This window comes from Botrytis porri, assembly GCF_014898465.1.
Source record: "Botrytis porri strain MUCL 3234 chromosome Unknown BPOR_017, whole genome shotgun sequence".
Taxonomy (NCBI): Eukaryota; Fungi; Ascomycota; class Leotiomycetes; order Helotiales; family Sclerotiniaceae; genus Botrytis; species Botrytis porri.
Genome location: NW_024066091.1, coordinates 66,094 through 76,774, shown reverse-complemented (window position 1 = coordinate 76,774; position 10,681 = coordinate 66,094). Strand labels below are relative to the sequence as shown.

Sequence of the window (10,681 nt, the reverse complement as noted above, 5' to 3'; positions counted from 1 at the left end):
ATTACTGATGATCAGAAGCAGGTGGTCATCATTCATCCTTTATTTCGCTGGCAGAGGGTCCAAAGCCTATACCGGCACAGTCACCAAACCTGCTTGATGTGACTTGATATGACTTGATATGACTTGATTTGGCTTGACTTGACTCGACCTGATTCGACCCGATTCAAGATCAATGAAAAGACAGGAGTACGAGTAGTCAAATCATAATGAATGAATAATGAACTCGATGAATGAAATTGAAGTGTTTCGCTTCGATGAGACTAACCAAACAATTACCACTTTGGAGAAAATAGTGGGAGAATTAGACCATGAAATACTTCATAAACCCTTACTACCTGGCTACCTAGTTTTTCTTACGCCCACTCACCTTCACTCCCACCACCACTCACTTCTCCTCTCTTTTCTTCACTCCCCACCACTCACTTCTCCCCTCTCTCTTCACTCCCACCACGCCCCTGGGTAGGAATAATACACACCCACCGACTCTTCTTACAACCACAAGCGATCAGACCCAGCCCACTTCTCACCCACGCAATCCTCATTACCCTCATCACCCTCATTACCCTCATTACACGGTACACACTGGCCACACCATAAACCAACGAACTGAACAAACTGCGTCTTTGGTCTGTTTCAATCACAAACACTCAAATCTTAATACTGTGGGTTAAGGGTCACCGTATTCCTCATATAATTCATTTTCATCGCCCAGTTTTCTATCCAGCTATTCACATTTCAACTTGTCCTCCAAACAAAGGAACATAACCATATAATTTGGTAAAGCCAAACCGGCCTCGGTGTCCCGCTGTTCTAAGCCGGCGCCAGACGGTGCAAGGCTCTGCCATTGTAAAAAAATAAAATCCTAAAAAAATAAACAAATCTCCCCTCAATCTTCCTTCAATTTTCTATTCTCGGATATCGCATCTTACCGGCGTTGGATCACATATTCAAATTTGGAGTCAAAGGGCATATACCCACGGCAGCGGCATTTTACTTTTATTATATATCAGATCAATTTCACATATTGCTCTCTTAACTTTTATTTACTTCGACTCGATCTATTATCGACTCAGCAATTCGATTGAATTGCATACAATTTCCTAAAGATCTCATCTATCATCTTGAGGGTGGTTTTTTCCCATCTTGTTACCAGTGACGACTTCTTGACGGTCGTCCAACTTTATCCTTACTCTGACATAAAATACATATATATCTCACGCTCGATTTCATCTCTCTTCAAGATGATCATTGACGGGGAGAAGTGGGCTTGTGACGCTTGCGTCAGAGGTCATCGTGTTAGCAACTGTCATCATTCAGACAGACCTCTGCAACACATCAATAAAAAGGTATACCAATTGTGTTTTGTTGTGCCGATCTTGCTAACCAGACTCGTTCAGGGCCGTCCTGTCTCACAATGTACTCATTGTCGAACAATGCGCAAATCCAGAGCAGCACATGTTCGATGTGAATGCGGTTCAGAAAAGGCACATTCCAAAGGATCCTGTCTGGAAAATGGAGATACACAGGGTGAGCTTTTACGACACACTCCTGGCACAACGATTCCAGTTTCTGACATAATTAAAGCAGATACCTGTTGTTGCAGTCATGGAGCCCGATGCACTTGCGCTTTGAAAAATGATCATCTCCCTCCAGTACCCGAGTCCGACTCTGATGAAACCCCTTCGATGTCTATACCAGTATCCAAACCAAGACGGCCTCGTGCGCAGACCACTCAATCGGAAAACAATTTGACAATATTTACAAATGGACACCACAAGCCCGTACACAAGAATAACAACATGGCTCACAAATGCGGTCTGCCATACACCGTGCCCCGAGCACACTCAATCCATGGACAATCATCATCGAGTCTGGCCAATAGGTCTGTTGATAATTTACCACACACGAGCGCTATCGATACTTTACACAGCGAATCTCAAATCAAAGACTCTATAGTGAGTGCTCAACAGGAGCAGCGAATGATCAAATCCGAACATGCATCGCCACTCGTCAGCCCTACAACAAACTTCCACCAAATTAATGGTCAATTACCACCTTTGGATATAACAAATATGTCGACCCCAGATTACAACAACATATATCAATTCGATGGATATGGTGGGGCAATTCAAGATTTCGAACAACCGATATTCTCCGCTGGAATCGGTTCCGCTTCTGTCGATTGGAGTAATTATCCGGGATTAAATTTTAACGATGACAATTTCGCAGCCTCTTCTTATAGCCAAGCAGCATCATTCAATGGATTCGACTTTTCTAGTATCGATAATCCAGCATTAACGACTACATCAACCTCTGGGGAACAATCAGAAATTGAAGATTTCATTGGTGTATCGGATCCTTCCAGGCCTGCATTGATGAACAATCAGAACAACCAATACGGGTCTGATCTTGATGCATCAGAATTTGGTGGAGAAATTGATAGATACAGATTAAGTACGACGTCATCATCCTATCTCGACATGTCACAGATGCAGATGCTCGCAAGCAATGATGTTGGAAATTTTGGACTTGAGGAATTCATGAAACCAAGCTCCAGCGAATTTTTACCATTGACACCTTCAAACCCAGGTTTACCTATGACAGGATATCCAACCGAGATCAAGAATAATCTGCAAATACCATTCGACGAGAACAACACGTTTTTGCCCATAGATGTAGAAGAAGCCGACAATTTTTGGATGACGGAATATTCGGCTGCAAACAACATTGCGGCTAACAATACGAATGGAGTACAGGATGAGATTGTTTGGAGACAATAACCCTGGTGGAAAGGCAAATGGCCTCTGTGTGCAAATTCCTGATCTTTGGATATCGAATTCGATTACTTACGATGATCACTTTCCCATGAGTTTCAAGTACAGACTGGCGGCAATAGCGTTTGGCACAAGAAGTGCAGCATTTTCAGGTGGCATTATATTTTATAGACGTCTCTTGTGTGAATAGCGATAAATGACTTACATGACCAAATTATATCATGATGCATCCTGTGCATGCACTTGATATGAAGTAACTGACTTTAGTGATGATCTCGCGTTGATATATTTTTCCGTCCACAAATTGAGGACCGGATGCCAACCCATGTATGATACATAGATGACTCTGCAGGCAAAACGGTTATGCCGAACTAACGATACGAGGAATACTTTAAATTGCATCAGTCGCTCTCAATTTGCTCGACGCAATGTCACCATAAACAAGACAACAGATCGGCTGATGAATTAGGTGTTGACTTCCCCCGACTGGCTTCGTATTGTAAAAGCACGAGAAGGGTGGTAAGAAAAGTAGTAAGAAAGCGCCGATAGGCAAAACGGTGGCATCCAAATCGCAAATTTGATCGAACACGATCTAGATATGGAGAGGAGTTGTGACTGTTGGGATCTCGTTATTGAAAGTTTATTAAAGATTGATCAAGTGGTGATTAGGTCCTAGGTGAGATTGGTGCGATTCGACGAGTCACTTGCACGCTTGTCGGATTGCATGGACGATTCATGCTACGTTCAAACAGTAGGTAAAGTATGTTTCTTCTAAGGCGGAGGAAATGGGATAAATATCTTCCAGTTGTGACAGAAGATCTCGGTATTTTAAAACATTTGACCGAGCCCCCTCCTCTCTGCGCTGTATGCGAGAGAGAAAATGAACGGAGAAGTTGGAGGTAAGAGGGATTGAGAAGATCCTGTTTGCCAAGACAGACACATCCCTATTAATATTGAAAGGGTCACATCTTAGTTCATAATACGACACTGATACCCGGCCGGTATAGGCTGATGAGTGACTTGAACGTTACATCGGGGAGTCGAATATGGGCACAAGTTGCATTCTTAGGATTTACGTCGCATGATGAGGTTAGGAGGATATCAATAGTGTGGACTCGAACAGAACAAGAGTACTTCTTCTTCCGGCGAGATCAGGCTTCTTTTGGCAGAGAGAAGGAGGGAAGTGGTGGAATTGTAAGTTCTTCAGGAATGGGTAGGATGGTCTGGGGTATTTAGGCTGGATAGATGCATGAGGGTGCTATGCAAGTGATCAAATGAGTATAGATTCCATCGGTTGTTTGGGGAAAGTTGGCAGGATACCGTATGTAAGCGTGAACTCGTCTCCAAAAGGCTGAAGTGGAACTGGCAGGGCAGTAGATGATAGGTCCAATAAGGAGAAGGAGATATGAGGACGAGGGTATCATCCCCAACCCTTCTGCAAGGGCTCCCGAGAGCGTACATGGAGGCTGGTCAGTATTTGTAGATATGGCCGATGGTGGATCAACAGGAAGTTAAACAAAATCAATCAATCATGATTTTCCCTCTAGACATCACTCGTAATCCTTCTCCGAGATACCTAGTTAACCTGGCCGTGGATATATTGTTCACACCCTGCTCCCCCACATTTCCAACATTCGTAGCTCCCGTCCCCCTCCCTCCCCCTCCCTCCCCCTTCTCCACAAGCTGGAAAGATCACCTGCCGAGGAAGCTTCTTTCACTTATGAATATGAATATGAATATGAACATGAATATGAATATGAACATGAACATGAACATGAACATGAACATGAACATGAACATGATCATGACCTACCGACATACTTGTGAGATATGAACGGAGAAGGATGAAGGAATGAAATTCTTGATGCAACTGCAACTGCAACCACAACCACAACCACAACATCCAGAATCAAAGAATTAAAGCTTTCCAGGTCAGATCAACACACTTCTTCGTATATGAGAGTTGGTTGTGTATACCAATGAATAGATATGGAAAAGCTCACAGTTGATAGGTTTTCCAATTTTCCGAAGTGTTTTATTGTGATGCAGTACAAACAAGGTATTGTGGAACAACATCTTGAGTGGCATCTCTACCACGGAAGAAAGCGAGAGGGAAGATAGTAAGAAGCAAAGAAACATCAATGAAGAAGATACAGATACCGGATCATTCATACCTAACTACCTACTCATATTACTATACTGGAAATCGTTTCAATCTTTCAGTGAGTGGCCAATCAATCCTTGGACTGTTCTTTCTTTCTATCCATCTATCCATCTATTGCACATTCATTCATTCTCTTATGATCGATCCCTTTTCCCCATGACTTCCATCGTCTTAAAAGCCACTTCTTATCATTCCAAGTTTCCTTACTTCTCTCATGCTTACCCTACCTAGGTCTAAAACCTTAAATCTAACCCCTCATCACGGATTATCCGAAAGTTCCGTTTCAATCCAGCATTGTTATTGTTGTTGTTATGGTTATGGTTATTGTTTCTGTTTCTGTTTCTGTTTCTTTCTTCATTCGAGGTACTTCGGGACTCTTGGCTTGTATGGATTGAAGATTGAATGTTGAACATTGAATGAACATATTTACCCCATCGGAGGTTACTATCACCGAGGTAGGAAGAAAGCTCCACCTTATCCTGGATTCTCATTAGTGTCTCGAGCTGGTGAATTTCATTGGATATCTCTTATTAATTCTCCAAACCTTCAATAATAATAATAAGAGTCCTTGACTGATTGAATGCTTCAGCTTATTACTTTCTACCTTTGTGAAGCTTCTCGGACAACAGTTCTTCCATGACCGAAAATTTCCATATTCATCACACCATCCAAGGTAACAATCTACAACTTCCGATCGTTGTACAGTGAGCATCGCCTTGTTTACTGTTCTGCAAACTAATTAATTGGAGTCGCATACATCTTCTCCTTCAAAAATCCTCTCAAGTAAGTTCATTGAAGCCAATTTCATTGTTTGAGAATGCCCGGAACTATAACTATAACCTAATGTGCGATACCTACTGGGATCGAGACGGAAGTGAATAAAAGTACTATAGGCAAGAATTCTCATAACTGACGCTTCTTCAATTAGGAAAATATCCAACCTTCCTTTCTTTTGCGCCGATGAGGTCAAAGTGAAGGAAAAAAATGAATCATAACGACGCGCCAACAATGCAATCCTATCCATCTCCTAACGCGACTGCTGCTGATAGTAGTGGTGGACCTTTCTATGGACCAAATTCCTCGAATCCACATCCCAATCAACATCAGCAACATTTACCTTCTCCCGATGAGCTGCAACTTGCAGAACAACTATCGGCCGATGCTCAATTATCACGCAGTATACAGCCGAATATGGGAGCCAATCGTGGAATGAGCGAAAATCCAGATTCTCGAAATCAAGGGAATGTCAACATGAACCACCAATACCAACCAGATCATCAAATGCATGGAGGACATACACCTATGAACCATGGACTTATGGAAGTGGGTCCTCAATATGAGGATGATTCTATATCTCCAGCTGGAAGAAAGAGATCAAAGGTATCGAGAGCTTGTGATGAATGCCGAAGGAAAAAAATCAGATGCAATGCCAACGAACCAGGAAATGAAGATATATGCTCAAATTGTAAAAGAGTTGGTGTTCATTGTCAATTTAGCAGGCAGCCTATGAAACGTGGACCAAGTAAAGGGTAGGTTTTGTAAAACCAGCAATCATGATCTTGAAGGAGACTCACTGACAAAGTAGTAGCTACATTAAAGAGCTTGCTGATCGGATCAATACATTGGAAGGTCAAGTGCAAGGAAGTGAAATGCCTCAATATCAACAATCACAAGATATTTTACAAAGAAGACCTTCCGAAGAGTTTTCTCCGACTCCGAACCCTGAGCAACTTCCCCGCAAGCGCGGTTATTCTTCAATTTCCGGGGTCGGCGAATTTAATTCTCCGTATCAGAATCAACCACAGAGGTCAGCTTCCAATTGGATCCCTCAAGAACAACCGCGTTCTTCAATTTCAAATTCATCGTATCCTACCGGTGCACCACTACCCGGTACCACTCAACTACCCACCAGAGAGCAAAACTACTCGCCAAATATGACAGTTCCTCAACAGAAGTGGGTGAACGCGCCTGATGTTAGTGGTTCTGTTGAAACACTCAATCATACCTCACAGCCTCATAGTGAAGATCCTGTGGACTATATCGATGATTCTCTTCTTGAAAAGTATGTCATCACTTAGAACGTACAAAGTGCACACTTACTAACAACAGTTAGTTATTACAAATTCATACACCCAACTTATCCTATACTATCCCTCACCAAAGCTAGGTTAATTTCTCGGCTTTCTTCTTGTCCTGCTCCTGTCAGACATGCTTTTTGGGAGGCGTTATATGCGGCAATCAGATCTTTCCCAACCGCAGTTCCTCTCAAGCCACGAGGTATTACAAACGCTGTCAGACTCATCCATACAGTTCAATATGATTCGCAAACCATCCGTTCTCCTACTACAATGATCGCATACCTTCAAATCATGATGCTGCTTTCAATTGAGGCCAACAATCTCCCTTGTGATATTCAGGACGGTCAAATTACTCAGTTACCATCTGTTTGGTTGAGTACCGCTGTTGGTTTTGCCTATTCTACGAAATTACACGCACACAAACCCATTGACAAGTCGAACAATGATCCGGATTCTGATGACAAGCATGCGAGGCGAGTTTGGTTCAGTTTGGTCATTATGGAGAGATGGAATGCTGCAGTGAGAGCTTGTCCAATACAAATTCCAGATTCGGTTGCACAGATTTATCCTGATGATCGAGCTATATTGGGTGAAGTTACATACCATTTAATTCGTAAGTACAGCCTTCTCATCTTGCCTGCTTGACTCTTGCTGACTACATAGGTATCGCCGTTGTTATTGGAAACTACACGGAGGTGAATCTTGCTACAAATGACTTGCCACCGCTCGCAGTTCATCGTGGACTTCACTCCCGACTCCTCAAAACCCAACTTGAACTTGTGCGTCATGAATTGAGTAATTCTGGTATCACACCTATCGAATCTCCCGTTCTTCATATCAATTATTGGTGTGCTTATCTCCTCATACTACTTCTTCAAGGGCCACAAGAAGACGCCGATGAACAAATGAGAGCTACTCATTATATTATCAGCCAACTTTCTTTTAACCCAGATCTTAAATCTCCTTTAATAATTTACTACAAATGTTTCGCAGCTCTCGCACTTCCAAATCTTCTGCAAATCGAGACTACAAAGAAAGAGGCAGAAACTACATTGAAAACCATATTAGATGGTCGTCTTGCATCTTCGTCTTGGGATAAAGTAATAAGGGAATTCTTGATCAATAATTTGGGAGCTCAAAGAAGAGCATCGATTGGTTTGTCTCAAGGTCAAAGTCAAGGAGCGCAGCAAGCTACAAGTGCAGTGGTCAATGCAAAGCTAGATGATAATCAACATATGATTACGGCTGCGAATCAAGGTCTTCAACGTTTGGCTGATTTGGCAACGGCAGAGACGGAAGATAGAGTAGAAATTGGAAGTGCGGTTTCGACCACAGAGGTAGTAAGGAATGATAAAGATGGAGGTTTTTCGAGTGGGGGTTGAATAAGGTATAGGTGGTGAATAAGAGAGATCGGAGAGAGCAGCGGAAGTGGATAAGTGGGGGAGTACATAAGATTCAGATGGTGTGTAAGAAGTGGGCATGGTGCCTTAAGCACTTAACATGGAGTTAATTGGGTGGATGGATGGATGGATGAACAGGATAGGATTGGATGGTGGTGTTTTGGGACATTTTAATGTATCATAGTAAGGTTTTGTTTGTGTATACCCCCATTTTTAAATTCTATTTCTCTGAATCTTTGCGGGTGGGGTTTGAGAGAAAAGGAGAGAGGAGTTAGGGCTGGGGTATGGTGTGGTGTGGTATATGGGGCGAGGTGTGTGATGGTGGTACTTGGAGATGGAGAGAGGAACATAAAATGGAATTGGATGCATGCATGCATTTATAGGCGTTGCTTTAGGCATTTGAAATGTTGATTTGCTTCTGGTTTGTTGGATGGAGAGGATGGGGAGATTTGACATTCGGCGTATTTGAATAAGATCAGATTTGAATGCATACAAATGAGTGGCGAGAAAGAAAAGAAGAGGGGAAGAACTATGGGGGTTGTAAAATGGATCTATCTGTTTGTGTATTTAAGTGTTTGAGTAGAATTAATTGAAGAATCAATGGATAAGATATATTGGGGGCGTGATGTGATGTGCTTTCATTTGGTGTGTTGAGTGCATTGGATATATCTAGAGATGGTTTGTATGATTATCTTGCTGTTGTTGGTTGTTCTTTTGATGAAGTTGGGGGCGGGGTAAGAATTGAGAAGCGAGAGGCCAGAGTTTTTGTATATGATGATGCGGAAAAGTGTTGAGGTTGTGGGGTTGTGGGTTGGAATGAATGGCTGGTGAATGGATACATGGTAGTATGCCATCTGCTATTCTACTACTCTACTATTCTACTATTCTACTACTTTATTACTCTACTACTCTACTACCTCTACTACATATATAAACAGCCAAAGATTACCAAACAGAGATCAAGAATCAAGAATTAAGCATCGATAATCAGGAAGCGAGAACTAGAATCTGGATAGGAGGAAGAGAGGTGAGGGTACGGGTAAGAAGGAGGGGAGTAGGGGGGTAGGGGGATAGTATTGTTAGAGTGAGAGGTGTGAGATATGAGATTGTTAAGGTATGGAAATGGAGAGAGAGGAGTGGATGAGTGGAATAGAGTAGAGGAATGGGTATGAGGAATAATTAGCATTCAGAAGTTTCCTCGTCTCCTTAGAGACTCAGACCGCAATCTAGTGTAAATGTTCATTCAAGGGTCCGCACTAAACTAAATACATAGTCTTTAGGAATAATCAAAGCTTTTATTTCTTAGAATGATATATTGAAAAAGATGTATAAAATCTAGGTTAATAGGTTAATGAAATCGCTTCTAAAGTATAGTAGTAGCATGTTACGGGAGCTGCCTCTAGGGTCACGTGGAAGTGTCTAGAGATCTCTCGAGGTGGTTTAGACTAGACTTCAAGTAGGAATTCAATAAGGTTGTAACTGGTTGCAATTCTCGTAACTATAGTATGAAACTAATGATTGATCTTGAGCACGAAGCTCTACATTGTAATGAAACCCATTCTTTATATAGACCTTCGTTCCTTGTTGTCCCATTGATCCCATCGTGTCCCACCAGGTGGGAGCAGTGGGATCCAGTGGGAATCTCTAATCCCGTGACTTTCTGATCAGGTGACTCGGTATGTTAGATGTCGTCGTAACACCCAGCAACTACATCTCATCTATATATCTATCTGTCTATCTATACGTCTGTTAGTATTCTTATTAGTAGAGAGTCAAAGTACTAGTAACTTTACAAAATAAAGAGCCCGATAGCTTTTCAAGTAGACCCTAATTATAATTGTTAATGTCATTTATAAGAATATATATAATATTAGGGCTAGTTAAACTCGCTGTCAATTCCAATCAAATTTTCCGCTTTTTTATATTCCAACGGATTCTATAATAATAATTTTCTATTTTAAAAAAAGTGAATTTTTATATTTCGTTTTTTCATTTGTATATTAATTCTAATATAAAATTTATAAAAATAAGAAAAAGTAGAATATATATATATACTTTTAGAAAGTATAGGTATTATAGACTATATATATAATCGATATAATAGGACTTTATTACAGTAGACTTAAATAAGTTTTAAGAGGAGATAGGTTTTATTATTTTTTCTTATTTACTTTATATAATTAGATATATTTAAATGTATTATATAATTAGTATAGCTTAGCTATAGATAGACTAAATCGATTAAGAATTTATTCTTACTATACT

The 10,681-nt window shown here is 41.1% G+C and overlaps 2 protein-coding genes across 2 annotated transcripts; both read left to right on the top strand.

Moving 5' to 3' along the window:
• Nucleotides 1-1,241: 1,241 nt before the first annotated feature.
• EAF01_010559 (uncharacterized protein) lies at nt 1,242-2,780 on the top strand (the record flags this gene model as incomplete). The annotated part of the gene is made up of 3 exons (XM_038918816.1): nt 1,242-1,346; nt 1,398-1,527; nt 1,588-2,780. 3 exons carry the CDS (start codon nt 1,242-1,244, stop codon nt 2,778-2,780), a joined length of 1,428 nt encoding a protein of 475 aa, XP_038765519.1.
• A 1,750-nt stretch (nt 2,781-4,530) lies between these two features.
• On the top strand, nt 4,531-9,015 carry EAF01_010558 (uncharacterized protein). The gene is made up of 9 exons (XM_038918815.1): nt 4,531-4,705; nt 4,787-4,996; nt 5,170-5,393; nt 5,528-5,611; nt 5,688-5,721; nt 5,867-6,467; nt 6,527-7,000; nt 7,052-7,629; nt 7,680-9,015. Exons 6-9 carry the CDS (start codon nt 5,923-5,925, stop codon nt 8,396-8,398), a joined length of 2,316 nt encoding a protein of 771 aa, XP_038765518.1. The 5' UTR covers nt 4,531-4,705; nt 4,787-4,996; nt 5,170-5,393; nt 5,528-5,611; nt 5,688-5,721; nt 5,867-5,922; the 3' UTR covers nt 8,399-9,015.
• The last annotated feature ends 1,666 nt before the right edge of the window (nt 9,016-10,681 follow it).